Source organism: Stegostoma tigrinum, chromosome 1 (assembly GCF_030684315.1).
Source record: "Stegostoma tigrinum isolate sSteTig4 chromosome 1, sSteTig4.hap1, whole genome shotgun sequence".
Classification (NCBI taxonomy): domain Eukaryota; kingdom Metazoa; phylum Chordata; class Chondrichthyes; order Orectolobiformes; family Stegostomatidae; genus Stegostoma; species Stegostoma tigrinum.
Window position 1 is genome coordinate 152,041,453 of NC_081354.1, and position 16,344 is coordinate 152,057,796.

Below are 16,344 nucleotides of genomic sequence, written 5' to 3' on the forward strand. Positions count from 1 at the left end.
ACGCTGGTTCAGGGAAGCAGCCAACCTGCAACGATGACTGCGGCAAGTGCTTGTGCCCCAGGTCAGGGGATCCGGAACACCATCCGTGTTTCCGTAAAGAAGGTGGATGAAGGTGCACCTGTGGACCGCACCTTCTTCGTGAAGAGGGTCCTGTTGGACTGTTGTGGGTTCGCTGCTGCGGACATTTACTGCCTGCAGGATTTCCCTGGAGGAGGTTTTTACGACGTGACCTTCAGGAGTGCCAAGCTTTGCGTGCGCTTCCTGGAGGTTTTCAAGGAGAAAGGAGGTGAGGGCCCCCTCTCTGTATTGACCGTTGTCCCGCTGTTTGTGATGCCAGCGCAGAGGAGCCGTATGGTGACTGTACATATGTACAACCCGCATGTGCCAGCAGTTGATGTCCTGACCTTCCTTGGAAGGTACGTGAAGGTGGAAGGGGACCTAACCAACATCATGGACCCCTTCGGGATCTGGACCAGTAAGAGGCAGGTCAAGGTGACTCTGAGGATGGGCGCGGATGGGAACGTCATACACCCACTGTCCAGCTTCGCGATCGGCGGGAGCAAGGGCTACCTGACCTATGCAGGGCAACCTAAAGTCTGCCATGCCTGTGGTAGGTCAGGTCACGTGGCGGCCGACTGCAAAGCCACCATCTGCAGGAAATGCAAGGAGGAGGGACACCTGGCAAAGAATTGCCCAAAAGAGAAAAGCTGCAACCTTGGCGGGGAAGCGGGCCACCTCTACAGGGCATGCCCGCAGCGGGGGACCACCTACGCCCAGGTCACTGGCAGGGGCAATGCAGGGACAGCGCCCCCCCGGAGGAGAGGAAGGCACCAGGGCCTAGCAAGGACCCCACTAATGTGCAGGAGGGCCAGGTCGTGCAGGAGGGCCCAGCCCCGCAGGATGGACCCGAGGCCAGCAAAGCGCCCCTGCAGGCTCTGCTCCCCCCCGACAACCCGGAGTCGATGGAGGCGGCGACAGGCGACCCAGGGGAGTGGACAACGGTCCGGAAAGCGAGGAGGAAGGTGCGTCGACGGGCCCAGGAACCGCAACCATCAGGCGGGAAGAGGCAGCTACAGGGGGGCTATAAGAGCTCCTCTGACGAGGGGGATTCGGAGAGGGCCCGCCCGAAGAAGAAGTTAAAGATTTCAAGGGAGAAGGAAAGCAGCACTCCACTTCCAGGTGACGGGAGGCATCCTGAGGCTCCCTCCGACACCCAGCCACGCGCCGCTGGAGCACTGGAGGGCCCCCCGGAACTTCCAGGTGTGAAGGAGCAAACAGCGCGTCCCCAGCCTGACCCAGAGCCGGACTCTCCTGCCTCCGCACCCCTGATGGGGGGATGCCACCTGGAAGGCAGCACGGATGGTTTCCTGAGCCCGGAGAGCATCCAGCAGTTAGCCCGGGCACTGGGCATGAAGGGACAGATGGAGGGGCTGGACCTTGGACTTGGGGAGGGTACTGCGGTCACTGCCCACAATGGGGGTACGAGTTGCGAGCATTAATGTGTGCAGCGTCAAGTCCACCGCAAGATGTGTGTCCACGTTGGCCTACCTGACCACCATCAAGGCAGACCTCCTGTTTCTGCAGGAGTGCGGGATACTGCACCTCGGCAGGTACGGGAAATGGTCCGGCGCCTGGACCCGTGGGGTCTTCAATCTGGTCGGGGGGTAACGACTGTCACTCCTCGGGCCTGGCTATTCTGCTGCAGGGGCTCAACTTCACCATCTCTCAAGTTCAGGAGGTGGTGGAGGGGCGCCTCCTAGTGGCTGACGTCACCTATAGAAACACTCCCCTGAGGCTGATCAACGTGTACGCCCCAGCGGTACGGAGTGAGCGGTTGGCCGTCCTGCAGCGGCTTCCACCCCTGCTGGCTACGTCCAGGCTGGTCATCCTAGGCGGAGACTTCAACTGCATCATCGATGCAGATGGAAGATCCAGCATGGGGACAGTGGGTGGGGGGAGTCAACTGGACGTCACGTCCAGATTCCTGATGGGCACGGTGAAGGACACCAAGCTGCTCAACGTCTTCAGCGCCCCTGCAGACGGAGCGCAGCGGAGGTACATCTGGTCGCGGCCAGACGGGTCTATCCGCTCAAGGATAGACTTCCTGTTTGTGTCACGGGCGTTCTCGGTCAGGTCCACCGGCGTCGAGCCGGTGTTCTTCTCTGACCACTGCCTCCTGCTGGCTGACTGTCACTTACAGGACGACCAGCCGGCCGGCAAGGGGACGTGGAAGCTCAACACGACTCTGTTGACCCCAGAGAACGTCGAGGAGCTTAAGAGGGAGTACGTTGGTTGGAGAACCGTGAAACCCCTCTTTGAGTCTCCAGGCGACTGGTGGGAGACGGTGAAGGAGAACATCAAGAGGTTCTTTGTCCTCAAGGGTGTTCAGAAGGCGAGAGAGAGGCGGGGAAAGTTGTCGGGACTCCAGAAAAGGGTGCAGAACCTGCTCCTTCTGCAGTTGATGGGGGTCGATGTCACGGAGGACCTCCACGAGGTGAGGGGCCAGCAAGCCTCGCTCTTCGTCGCGGAGGCCTCCAGGATAATCGTCCGGTCCAGGGTCCGCTCCGTGGAGCAGGACGAGACGTGCTCGCATTTCTTCTTTCAGAAGGTGCACAAAGAGAGCTGTGTGCTCAGCCGGCTGAAGGAGGACGACGGCTCGGTGATGTCGTCTCGGCCCGACATTTTGAGGATCAGCAGATCTTTCTACACCGGACTGTACGACACGAAGCCCACGGACAGCACGGCCTCCGAGTCGTTTCTGTCGTCTATCACGGAGGTCTTAGACGACGGCACGAGGGAATGGCTGGACCGGCCGATTATCCCTGGACGAGCTGACCAGAGCCCTCAAGTCCTTGGCGATGAATAGGACTCCCGGGAGTGACGGCTTACCGGTCGAGCTGTATTCCGCTCTGTGGGGCCTGGTCGGCCAGGACCTGCTGGAGGTGTACGATAGTGCGCTTCGGGCAGGGGAAATGTGCAAGTCCATGAGGAAGGGCATCATCACCCTCATTTACAAGAGGAAGGGGGAGAGGGAAGAAATTAAGAATTGGCGTCCCATTTCACTTTTGAACGTGGACTACAAAATCCTGGCCAAGGTCATAGCCAACCGGGTCAGGTCTGTCCTGGAGTCGGTGATTCACCCTGACCAAACCTGTGCTGTGCTGGGCAAGAAGATCACCGAGAGCCTCGCACTCATCAGGGATATGATCGCCTACGTGCGGGACAGGCAGGTGGACACCTGCCTCGTCAGCTTGGACCAGGAAAAGGCCTTCGACAGGGTCTCTCATGCTTACATGAGGGACGTCCTCTCCAAATTGAGGTTCGGGGAGGGCACCCGCAATTGGATCCGGCTGCTGTACACGAACATTGTTAGCGCAGTCTCGAACAACGGGTGGGAATCGGACAGTTTTCCCGTCAGATCTGGAGTCAGGCAGGGCTGCCCGCTCTCTCCTGCCTTATTCGTGCTGTGTGGAGCCCTTCGCCACATCCATCAGGAAGGACGTGACTATCCCAGGCAGCGGAGGTCTTCAGGTCAACACCTCCCTGTACATGGACGACGTCGCCATCTTCTGCACCAATCGTCGGTCGGTGAGTAGGCTGTTGGACATCTGCGGCCAGTGTGAACTGGCTTCGGGTGCCAAAGTCAATAGGGGTAAGAGCGAGGTCATGTTCTTCAGGAACTGGGACAACCGCTCCTTCATCCCCTTCACCGTCAGGACAGACTACCTCAAGGTGCTGGGTGTTTGGTTCGGTGGAGCTGGGGCGTGCACTAAGACTTGGGAGGAGCGTATCACCAAACTGAAGCAGAGGCTGGGCAGGTGGACGCTCCAGTCCCCCTCCATCACGGGTAAGAACCTGGTTGTCAGGTGCGAGGGGCTTTCGGTACTGTTGTATATGGCACAGGCCTGGCCTATTCCCTGGACCTGCGCCGCTGCGGTCACCCGGTCTATCTTCCACTTCATTTGGGGGTCGAGGATGGACCGGGTCCGCAGAGACACCATGTACAAAGACCTGGAAAATGGGGGAAAGGGCGTACCGAACGCCACCCTCGCCCTGATGGCTACCTTTGTGTGCGGCTGCATCAAGCTGTGCGTAGATCCTCCGTATGCAAACACCAAGTGTCACTACTTACTGAGGTTCTACCTGTCCCCGGTGTTGCGAAGGATGGGCCGGGCCTCGTTGCCGCGGAACGCTCCGAGTAGTTGGACTGTTCTGTACCACCTGTCCTTCGTGGAGAAATTTTTGAAGGGAAACACCTTTGACCACAAGGCCGTCAGGCAGCGGTCAGCACATAGTATCCGAGACCCTTTGCGAAAACGAGAGGGTGGATCCCGTCATGTGGTTCCCCACGCAGACTGCCAAAGTTGTTTGGCAGAATGCCTCATCGCCAGAACTTTCAAACAAGCACAAGGATATTGCTTGGCTGGCGGTGAAAGGGGCTCTGCCAGTGAGATCCTTTATGCAGGCTCGCAATCTCTGCGCCACCGCACGCTGCCCTCAGGGCGGCTGCGGGGGGGGGGGGGGGAATGCGACTGTCGATCACCTCCTTCTGGAGTGTGCCTATGCGCAGGAGGTCTGGAGGGGGACGCAGTGGTTATTTGTCGAGGTTTGTCCCGAGCAGTTCAGTGACACAGGACTCCATGCTCTATGGGCTGTTTCCCAGGACACACACAGAGACCAACATCAACTGCGCCTGGAGGACCATCAATGTGGTGAAAGACACTCTTTGGTCTGCCCGCAACTTGCTGGTCTGCCAGCTGAAAGAACTGACCCCGACCGAGTGTTGCAGACTGGCGCATTCCAAGGTCCAGGACTACGTGCTGAGAGACGTGCTAAAGCTTGGGGTAGACGCCGCCAAGGCGCGGTGGGGAAAGACCACGGTATGAAACCCCTCGTCCAGAATAGAAAAAAGGGCCCTAACTATAACTGGGCCCAGCTGGTGCCTTCCCCAACTGGTCAGGGGGCCAACTGGGACTGTGTGGGGTGACGACTGCCGGGGTATTTTCTTTGCTTTGTTTTTTTTTCTTCTTTGTTTGTTTTTTTCCTTTAGTTGGTGTATGTACCCCCTGGGTAACCCGGAGCGGCTTGCATGACTGGGTAGGTGTATAAATGTTTTATTTTTTGGACATCTTATGAGTGAAGTATATTTTTTCAAATTAAAAAAAGGTGACAAAACGTCTGACAACTCACCTTCCAGCTCAGCGAGCAAACTCACATCCAAAACCAAGTCTCCAACTCTGTCCTCTCATGCAACCCCAATTTGAATCACTTCACAACTGGTGGCCACACCTTCAGTTACCTGGACCCAACGTTCAGGAATGTTTTCCCTTCTACCACGTCCCCACTTCCTTTGCTATGTTCAATGACATCCTTAATAATAGATTCCAGAATGCTTCTCGCTACTGTTGTGAGGCTAACAAGCCTGTAAATCAGTTTCCTCCTTATATTCTCTCTATGTTTCAGGCCAGCCTGAATTGCTCCAAGTAACCTGAATTTTTTGTTCTTTTGTCCAATTTCCAGCAGACAAACATTTCACTTTTGATGTATAATGCAATGTCTGGTTGAATTTCTTCTAGGTCTGCAAAGCATACAACACACAAAACCACACTACGTCACTTGAGCACATTATTATTATTTGCTGTGTCCTGGTGGCTGATTATTTTTCAACTAATTTATAATTGATGGCTCTTTGTCCCAGTGATGTCTCCAGTAATGCTAATAACGTAAACAACCCATGTGCTTTTGATTGAATCATGGTGTAGGGCTGCCAACTTGTTCTGACTACACTTAAATCAGCATCATGTCATTGTTCACCCCACAATAAAGTCCCAAATGCACGTATTGGCTGAAGTGCATTTAACAACTGATTCAAGAACATAATCCCATTGCTAACTTTAACGTAGGCAAAACTGCCCTCTTCAAAAAAAGATGCACACTGGTTAGAAAAAAAAACTTAGTGTAACAAACGGACAAGGTGCAGTTGGTGGTAAGCAACCAAAAGATCAGCTGTAACATCTTATTGCGACATGTCCTAAAAGGACAGCTTGTAAATCACCAGTGAGCCAAAAAGACAAGGTGCTTTAACAACACCAGCAATTTGCCAGTCAGTTACAAAGCAAACCAAAAGGTCTGGATGACATCAACAGTTTTTACTTCATGAGTTCAGTCAACTGACTGCTGTCTGAAGTTTCAGAGGCACAAGGGTCCTATTATTTATCGATAATTGAGCAGCCTATCCTGTTGTGCAAAGGCAAAAGCCGTATGATTGTTGTTTTCTCCCACTCAACTCACCTTCAATTATTCTGGCTATTGATCAGAGTTTAATAAGAAATTGAAAATGTTTTTACCACAAGATGCTTGCCCCTAAGAAAATCATCTACCTCGAATCTGGTGCAAACTTCACTGTTAACTTGCTTCAAATAATCATCATTAACAAAGCAGGAAACAAGCTAAAACTGCTTTCAGCTGTAATTTTCTTTGCAGCCAATGAAAACAATCTGAATGGATTCTTACCAGGTTGATCACCAAAAGTGACACTTACACACTCGTCTTCTCAAATTAAGATTTAGCAAAGGAAGGATATTTGATCACCAAAGCTACTGCTGCTGACAATGCTGACCTTGTGCCACACCCATGGGCATTTATGCCAATGTGGGAGCTGTTACAAAGGCAGCAACTTCTGAGGAGGTAACTGAAGAAGATAAGGCACAGGCAAATTCTAAACATCCATTCACTAACAGCGCTGAACACATTGAGAGGCTATTTTCACGAGGTTACCAATGAAAAGGAAAAAGCATTTGTACCACTGGATCAACTTTCTAGTCTCAAAGAATGAGGCAATGAAGTCAGTGAAAAGAATTTTTAAAACTAATTGAAGTATACATATGTTTTGGACCACATATTCTGTTGCTTGTATTTTATTTTGGGCAGTTTGACGAAACAAAAAACAAGTTTTGGCATTTTGTGAATTTCATTTTGTTTTACACATAGACATCAAAAAGAAAGTTGATAATACAAACTATTACCAGTCAGCACATGATACCTATTAATCCAAACCAGTTGGTCCAGTACCATCGTGGATCAGTAAAGTCAATAACCTGCTGCAAAGTTCACACAAATCCAAAAAAGTGTAGACGTTAACAGTAACACTGTCACATAGAGGCATCATGCAACCCCACCTGCCTATTCCACCGTTAGCTCTCAGATCATAGGTCAGCTCGACCTCAACTCCTTTGATTTACTTTATCTCCCTTTATCCCAGAGAATGATCAAATGAACAACCACTGATTCCATCCTTGACATTGACTCAGTATTTATGGCATTATAGGAATTGTGATTCAGAACACAATCACGCCGATTATGAAAAGTTTCACTGATTTTGCTTCAACGTAGCCTCACTCGATTTAACCTGTATTACTACTCAGAAAATATTTCATTTGTATCAACCTGGTCATTATTTCAAACACTTCATTTAGATCACCAATCAACTTTGGAAAATTGGATTTAATACCAAACATCTTTTGCAACCTGCCTTGATAATTTCTTTAATCTTGATATCTTTCTGGTAAAGGTGCACTCCTCATATATCAACGTATTTTTGGAAGGTCAGGTAATCAAACTGAACACAGTCTCAGGTTCTGGGCAGGTGTACACTTGTTTTTATTGCAGCCCTCGAGTTAAATGCCAACAATGCAGTTCATGTTTGATTTTAAACCTGTACATTTGATACTGGTGATTTGTGCACATATACACACAAATTATTTTATTTCTTCTGAGTGATTAATCTTTCAATAAGAAAGTAGGTTATTCTTTCAAACATCACAATTATACAAAAATGAATTCTGATTTCTGAATTTCATCATCCTATTTAATACCTGGGACTTTGATGGACTGAAATGGTATGAAAAATGGAACCAGAAAAATTGAATTAGACAGGAGAGATGAAACTAAAGACATAGCAATGAACACAGGCTAATAGACCCTTTCTCTGTCTCTCAAGAAGTACAAGTGACCGGTGACAATAGTGATTAAAAACAAATATCAAAACACTGAGAATTCAATGGATAATTGCTACAAATGATCCAGAACACCAACTAAGTGACAATGGTCTCAGAGTAAAACCTTAAGCCTCAATGACATTTTGCAGAAGTCTATGATGCAGAAGGTTGGATCGCATGAATGGCAAAATGTCTGAATGCAGGTGCAGGGAAGGCAGTGTCTCGTGAAGTTGTAGTTTAATTAATTATTTTGATTTGATTAAGCAAGTGATAATTTATAATCTGTTTAACTGCAGTAAATTTAGATTTCATAGGCACCACGTAACTGACCTAGCTTGCAATCTTACCATATTTGAGCATGTGCTCAGTTCTGCTGCAGTTAGTTTCACATCACAGAATGAAACCTTGCAGCCTTTCCAGGTTGGAGTGAGCAAGCCCACGTGATTTTTTTTCTGGGCTTTTGTATTGTCATGACACACAAATATTTTGTATGTGCACTGTGATTTATTTTTAAGTTCAAGTGACTTTGTAATTTTCTGCATTACTTTTAAATTGTTTAATTTTAGTGTCATGTGCAACTTTACCACAAACACTTACGCAGGATAAAAGGGCAACTTCCAAGAACAAACATCCACTAGTTAAAAACACACTCCCAAACAAAGTTACTAATAATGCATTTAACCTCACTAATTGAGAAAACTGCAGCAAACACACCAGAGCATCAGTTATAAAACATGATTGCATATTTGTTCAAGATGGGAGGATGTTAAGAAGATATTGTGAAATATCCCAATAGTAAGTCACAAAAATTACAGAAACATTAAACTGCATTGTTTCATGAATAATTTACATCTTAGGAAAGCAATCAGCAGGCAGTAGGAAGTGAATTAGATGGTAGGTGGGGCTCTTGTGGTGCAGTGTTAAATGTCCCTATCTCTGAGACCAGAGTTCAAGTCCCACCTGTTCCAGAGGCATGTAATATTATCTCTGAACAGGTTGATTGGGCGGAAAAAAAATAAAAAGCACAATTGGTGATCTTTTGGTGCAGTCATAGATTTTCTATTTCTGGGTCGGAAGGTCTGGGTTATAAAGACTGTACCTTTTAAACAAAAGTTGCCAAGGTTGGCGGGGGCAGTTAGAGGGGGGATGTTGTGACACAGTGGTAGTGTCCCTGCCTCTGAGCCTGAAAGCCAGGGTTCAAAACCTACGTGCTCCAGGAGGTATGTAAAAATATCTCTGAACAGGTCGATTAGAAACTTTAATCACTGGTAAGGCCTGGCTCTCAGAGGTCTGTTTCATAAAATGGAAGATTGAAGACAGAAGAACTTCAGTCAGCAGAACTGAGCAAGCGACTGGCATCCAATCAACCCATGTCACAAACTCACATCCCAAAATGGATGAATTGCAATATACTAAGAGCCAATTCCTGTGCACATATTTTGATAAATTTAAATTCTGTGAAACTTGTGACAACATACTTATACTTGGGGTGGGTTCCATAATTAATCAGGTCTAGTAAGCCTCTGGATTGGCTCTCACATTTCAGTTGATAGCTTTAATTGACTTGGGTCTTACAATTAAACTGAACCTTAAAGACTTGCACTGGTGCAACAAATAATTGGGAAAGCTAACAATCTTACTTGTAGGAAAGTATTTTAAACACTATTATTAGATGCTGCAAGAGAAATTGCACATAAAAGGATGTCGGTTATGCTTCCATTATACAGAGAATTGGGGAGACTGAAGCTATAGTACTATGGTCAATAATAGTCTCCTTATTTAAGGAAGGATGTATTTGCATTGGAGGTAGTTCAATGAAAGTCTGCTGGATTAATAGCTGTATTGAGTTGAATATTTTATGAAGAAAAAGTAGGACGAGGTAGTCTTTCAATCTGCTGGAGCTTAGAAGAGTAAGAGGCAATTTGATTGAAACACAGTTCTTGACAGGTCTTGGCAGGTAGACATGAAAAGAACATGTAAGACTGAAAATCTAGGAGTCATTGTTTAAAATTAAGCAGTTGCTGATTTAAGATAAAGATGACGTCCTTTTTTTCCTCTTGGAGTCATGAGGTTTTGGGTACTTCTTCATCAAAATGCAATGAAAGGAAAACTTGGAACACTTAAGTCAGACATGGATTCTGAATTAGCAAAGGAGTAAAAAGGTGATTCAAAATTGCCAGGAATGTTGACGATTCAGATCACATACTTACTGAATGTTGTGGCAGGCTTAGGGTTTTTGTTTTGCAGTGGGGGAGTAAACGGCCCACACTCATGCTCCTAAATCACACATTCAATATTTGCATGGAACCCACATGATTCAAAGGCTGTAAATCACATACTAATAGTTTTGAGTGTCCTCTGCAATACACAAATTTACTGACATCATAGAGTCTGCCAGTAAGGTTACAACATCCGAGTATACAGGAACCCTTTCCCAAAACATGACCATAAACAACTCAGGTCAGTGTCATACATAACAGTCCAACTGACACTTGATTCGGGGTACAGTACATGCTGCATGGCATATAAAGCAAGTCAGTTTGAAGCAATGCGAAACCAGAATCATTCTTTTTTTAAAGGATGTTGCTCAGTTATCCTTAGCCTAAACAAGTCAAATGGCTTGAAGTTTTCAGCAATTGATTCTGTTACTTTTCCAAAAAGAAAATCACATTGCTGACCCAACATCAGCATCCAGTGATTCTTAAATTTCTTAAGACCAAGTCTTGTCAGTCATTTCTTCAAGTACAGAAGTAGCTATTTGTTAAACAATTAGCATTCACCAAGGGTTTAATTAATTTGAGCAATGTTGCTGTTGGGGAAATTAATGATAATGGTGCCTTAAAATACATTTTAATGTATGGTCACATAAAAAAGAAACAAGGTTGATTCTTCAATTTCAAATGAAGCAAAAAGAGTTCCAGCTAGTTCTATTTTTAGTCCTTACTTCAGGGGCAGAGTTGATTTAAGGATAGCAGTGTAGCACTTTGTAATAAAAAAACACTTGGCTGCAAGCTCTCTGCTACAGCACAGCTTCAAATTGCACTGGGATGAAGTGTTTACATATCGAGAACGACAACTCTTGTCTGGCATAAACTGAAACCAAAACCAAATAATTTTTAACAAAACGTCATCCTCATCTACTTCATGTTTTACAGTTAGGTTATGTACAAGTCTATTCCCGCCAGAATGTTTTGCAACAGAACCAAATACCAATATAAAAGTGGCAAAATCATTCTCTTGATTAATTCCAAACAATCCAAATGACTTCCTTTCATTAGAAATAAGTATTAAATTGAGCCACCCTTAATTTGTCTCTATATAAAGTCAATGACTTTAACTCACACAAGGCTAAGAAATCATACACATACCAAGCAGAATTTGCATGACACTGGTGTTTCAAAAGCATACAGAACTTCCACACAAAGTTACCTGGCACACCAGTGCAACTCAGTTAATGGATTCTGTGGCAAATAACATACTAGAAAACAGTCTCCTTTGAAGTCACACCAAATCACTCTTTTGACAAAATAACTACCAGAGTGCTATAGTTTATTTTCTGACACCTTCATTTTCCAAAGATAGATGGTATATAGGCACTCGAACAAATAAAAACAATTTACCATTGGATCAAATTCTAATATAAACGATGTAATATTTATGACCAAGCTCACAACAGAGTAAAGCACAAACATGCGTAAAAATTTGCAATCCAAACAAGTGGCCAGATATTTCCAGGTGAATGAATTATTCTTTCCAAATCAATGCACAATATAAGCAGTAAATTTATTCACTTGTACTCACCAGTCTGTTTTCATCAAACACTTCAAACAGCAGCCTATGATTCTGGGGATTGACCTGCAATTTAAGTGACTTGTATTAGAGTTGGACTCAATAAAACACTTACTAGCTACTCCACCCTGCTGTTAGGGGAACAGACAAATACAAACCGACACTTCTAGAGGAGTAGGCTTGCATTGGTATGGTATTGGTGAATGCTTGTTTGCAAAATGCATGCCTAAGAACACTTAGCCTACTTTCTCATCAACTGAACATTCTTCAATAGAATACTATTACAAGTTAGCTTTTTCTCTATCACAAGTGCATTGATACCAGCAGCAGTAACAGTGATCAGGATTATGCAGTTGTTGGGAAAATGATTCTAGTTCATGTCCTTAAAGGAAGTTGCATGCATTCAATCCAGAGAGACCCAGCCATCTCTGCAAACACAGACTTCAACTTTTCCTATGTTTATTTTCTTTTGGTGATAACCACCAGGATGTCTGGAAATCAACAACTGCAAAATCAAACAGATTAAACCACGGATCGCATTGAAAAATTTCCACAGACAGAAAACCAGGAAGCAACGAACAGGTTTATGGTTCACCTTTTTAAAATTTCACAGAAGGTGAAATTAAGATTCTGATAAACAAATGGAATTAAAAGCTAATTATCATTAGCAAACCTGAAGAAAAATGAGATTTTAAAAACTACGGCCCAGGAGGTTGTTTACTGGTAATTATGATTTAACATCCTAGTAACAGATACTGGAAAAGTGGGATACAACTTTGTACAGCATGAGAACACAGCGCTGATGGATTGGACCATCGTTGGCACGGAAGTGCTGCAAAAACAATTAGCCAATCTTAGTTCTCAGAGCAGGGAGGTAGACCCTATTCGGCCCAGAGATTGCAATGGGAATGCAGAAAGGAATACAAATCTCCATGACTCCTCCTCTTTCCATGAAAAAGGTACAATGCACACACACATTCCTTTTACCTACATAAAACAGGGCCCTGTGCATTAATACATGTAGCTTCTAGCATGCTCAGTCTTCTTTGCGGCTTCTAGGCCCAATGAGTGCGAGATAAACAACTTGGATTTCTTGTCTCTTTTTACCCATGTTGAAGTTTTGTACTAGCCAGCAATTATTCATTAAAAATCCCAGTAATATACCATTCAATATGGGAAAACTTTCAAAGAAATTTCACAGCAAGAGTGTAAAAATGTAAAAGCTCTCATCAGATCATTCAATTCCAATTTATTTTCATCTGAGAGGACAAATTACAGCTCACCAGGTAAAGCAGTCAGGAAGCAGTGACAGTGAACTCCAAATTTCAACACTTAACTGCACGTATTATGATACCAGCAGATGCTGCCACTTTCACATAATAACGATAGCAATTAACAACAGTATCAACCTCACCAGGCAGATGCAAAATCAAACAGGACAAATCCTGGCATTGGGACATTTAACCAATGGCAGGACCATTTTTAAACAGGCATCCTGTTGATACAGACAGTTGATATAGTGTCAATTTTCCGAAGAAGGGTCCAGACCCGAAACGTCAGCTTTCCTGCTCCTCTAACACTGCTTGGTCTGCTGTGTACATCCAGCTCTACAACTGGTTATCTCAGACTCTCCAGCATTGGCAGTTCCTACTATCTAGGAGTAAGAGGGTTACTGGAGAAAGCGTGAAGTCTATTAGAGACCAAAGAAGCAACCTTTGCATGGAAGCAGACGATGTGGGTGAGGTCTTAACTGAATATTTCTCATTTGTATTCACAGATGAGAAAAACATTGTAGCTGGAGATTTCAGTTGGGATGGTGAGGTTCTAGCACATGTTAAGATTAAAGAGGAGGAGGTATTAGATTTTTATTGGGCATAAATCCCCAGAGGCCAATGAGACATATCTCAAGCTGCTATGGGAGGCAAGCGAGGAGATTCCTGGGGCGCTGGTGGAGATATTTAATACTTTGCTCGCTATAGGTGAAGTGTCAGATGACTGGAAGGTAGCTAATGAGGTTCCTTTGTTAAAGAAGGGCAGCAGTTAATGGATGGGCCAGTTAATTAGAGACCAGTTTGTCTGATGTCAGAGGTAGGGAAATTATTGGAGAAAATTGACACAGGATTAGTCAACACTTGGAAAGGCAGGAATTGATCCAAGGATAATCAGCATGGATTTGTTAAAGGGAGGTCCTACCTGACTATTGTACTGAACTGTTTTTTAAAAAATGGTGACTAACTATTTTGATGAAATTAATGCAGTTGATGTGGTTTTCATAGACTTCTGTAAGGCCTTTGACAAGGTCCCACATGGAAGGCTGGTCAAAATGCTAATGAGCCCACAGGATCCAAGACAAGTTGGTACACTGGGTCAAAAACTGGCTTGCAAACTGGAGGCAAAGGGTGATGATCAAGGCATGCTTTGTGATTGGAAGCTTGTGACCATGGCTGTAACACAAGAATTGGTGCTGGAACCCTTGTGATGTACATTAATGACCTGGATCTAAATACAGAAGATATAACTGATTAGTCTGCAGATGACACAAAAATTGGCAGTCTTGGTGATAAGGAGGAGGATAGATTCACACTACAGTCAGATATTGATCAGCTGGTAAATTGAGCAGAGCTATGGCAGATTTAATTTAATCCCGAGAAGTGTGAGGTGATGCATTTTGGGAGGTTCATTAAGGAAGGATATACACAATGAGTAGCAGGATCGTCATGAGTACTGAGGAACAAAGGGACCTTAGTATAAAGTCCATAGATCCCTGAATGTCCAAGCACCGTCAGACAGGGTGGTGAAGAAAACATATGAAATGCTTGTCTTCATTAGCCAGGGCACAGAATTAAGAGAAATAAAATCTTGTTACAACTTTACAAAACATTAGTCAAGTCACAGATGGAATACTGTATACAGTTCTGGTTACCATGTTATCAGAAGGGCATGCTTGAATTGAAAAAGATGCAGAGGAAATTCACCAGGATGCTATCTGGGAAGAAAAGTCTCAGTTATGAGCCAAGACTGCTCCACACTCACCTCCAACCCCACCACACCCGGCATTTTCCTCTGCAACCGTAGGGAGTGCTACACCTGCCCCCCCCCCACCCCCCCACCTCCTCCCTCACCCCCATCCCATGCCCCTAGATGACTTTCCACATCAAGCAGATGTTCACCTGCACATCTGCCAACGTAGTATAATGCATCCACTGTACCTGGTGTGGCTTCCACTACATTGGGGAAACGAAACGGAGGTTTGGGGACCACTTTGCAGAACACCTACGCTCGGTTCGCAATAAACAACTGCACCTCCCAGTCGCGAACCATTTCAACTCCCCCTCCCATTCCTTAGACAACATGTCTATCCTGGGCCTCCTGCAGTGCCATAATGATGCCCACCTGTCGGTTGCAGGAACAGCAACTCATTCCGCTCAGGAACCCTGCAGCCCAATCGTATCAACGTGGATTTCACCAGCTTCAAAATCTCCCCTCCCCCCACTGCATCCCAAAACCAGCCCAGCTCGTCCCCGCCTCCCTAACCTGTTCTTCTTCTCACCTATTCCCTCCTCCCACCTCAAGCCGCACCTCCATCTCCTACCTACTAACCTCATCCCAACCCCTTGACCTGTCCGTCCTCCCTGGACTGACCTATCCCCACCCTACCTCCCCACCTATACTCTCCTCTCCACCTATCTTCTCCTCTATCCATCTTCAGTCCGCTTCCCCCTCTCTCCCTATTTACTTCAGAATCCTCTCCCCATCCCCCATTTCTGAACAAGGGTCTAGGCCCGAAACATCAGCTTTTGTGCTCCTAAGATGCTGCTCGGCCTGCTGTGTTCATCCTGCTCCACACTTTGTTAACTGGATAGTTTGGGTTTGCTTTCCTTGGGGCAGAGAAGGCTGAAGGGGAATATGATTGAAGTATACAAAATTTCTATGCCTCTGATAAAGTAGAATTGGAGAATCCGTTCCCAGTGGAGGATGTGTCTAAAACCAGAAGCACAGGTTTAAGGGTGAGGAGTAAATGGTTTAGAGGAGATCTGAGAAAGAATCTTTTCACCCAGAGGGTGGCAGAAAAATGTAACATGCTTCTTGAGATGATAAAGGAAGCACATACTCTCGCAACATTAGAAAGCCATTTGGATAAGCACTTAAAATGCCAGGGTATCATGGGCTACAGATCAAGTGCAGGTAATTGGGATTAGTGTAGTTTCGTATTTGTTAATTGTCATAGAAGTGATGGGCTGAAGGCTCTGTTTCTTATCTGTATGACTCTATGACATGTCGTGATAGACCAACTGAGTTTGGCACAAGTAATTACACACGCAGCAGTGTTTTGGATAGATCGAGCTGACAGAAGGCAGAATATGAGAGAACTGCCAGGAATGCATTGCAACATTCAAGTCTGTGTCATCCATGAACATCTTGATGATACCTCCCATATTTAAGTGCAAGTCATTCATGTACACCACAAACAGCAAGGGCCCCAGACCCAGCTATATAGAACCCCTCTGGACACAGACCACTAAATACAAAAACTGGTAAGCATCGCTTTTTGCTTCTG

The 16,344-nt window shown here is 45.6% G+C and overlaps 1 protein-coding gene across 2 annotated transcripts in view; it reads right to left on the reverse strand.

Annotated features, from left to right (window-relative positions):
• The window catches only part of nedd4l (NEDD4 like E3 ubiquitin protein ligase), a 418,475-nt gene that overhangs the window by 223,142 nt on the left and 178,989 nt on the right, over positions 1 to 16,344 (reverse strand). For both annotated transcript variants that reach the window (XM_048520280.2, XM_059649474.1), the window contains exon 5: positions 11,799 to 11,852. In XM_048520280.2, coding sequence (XP_048376237.2) covers positions 11,799 to 11,852 — 54 coding nt within the window. The remainder of the gene's footprint in view (positions 1 to 11,798; positions 11,853 to 16,344) is intronic.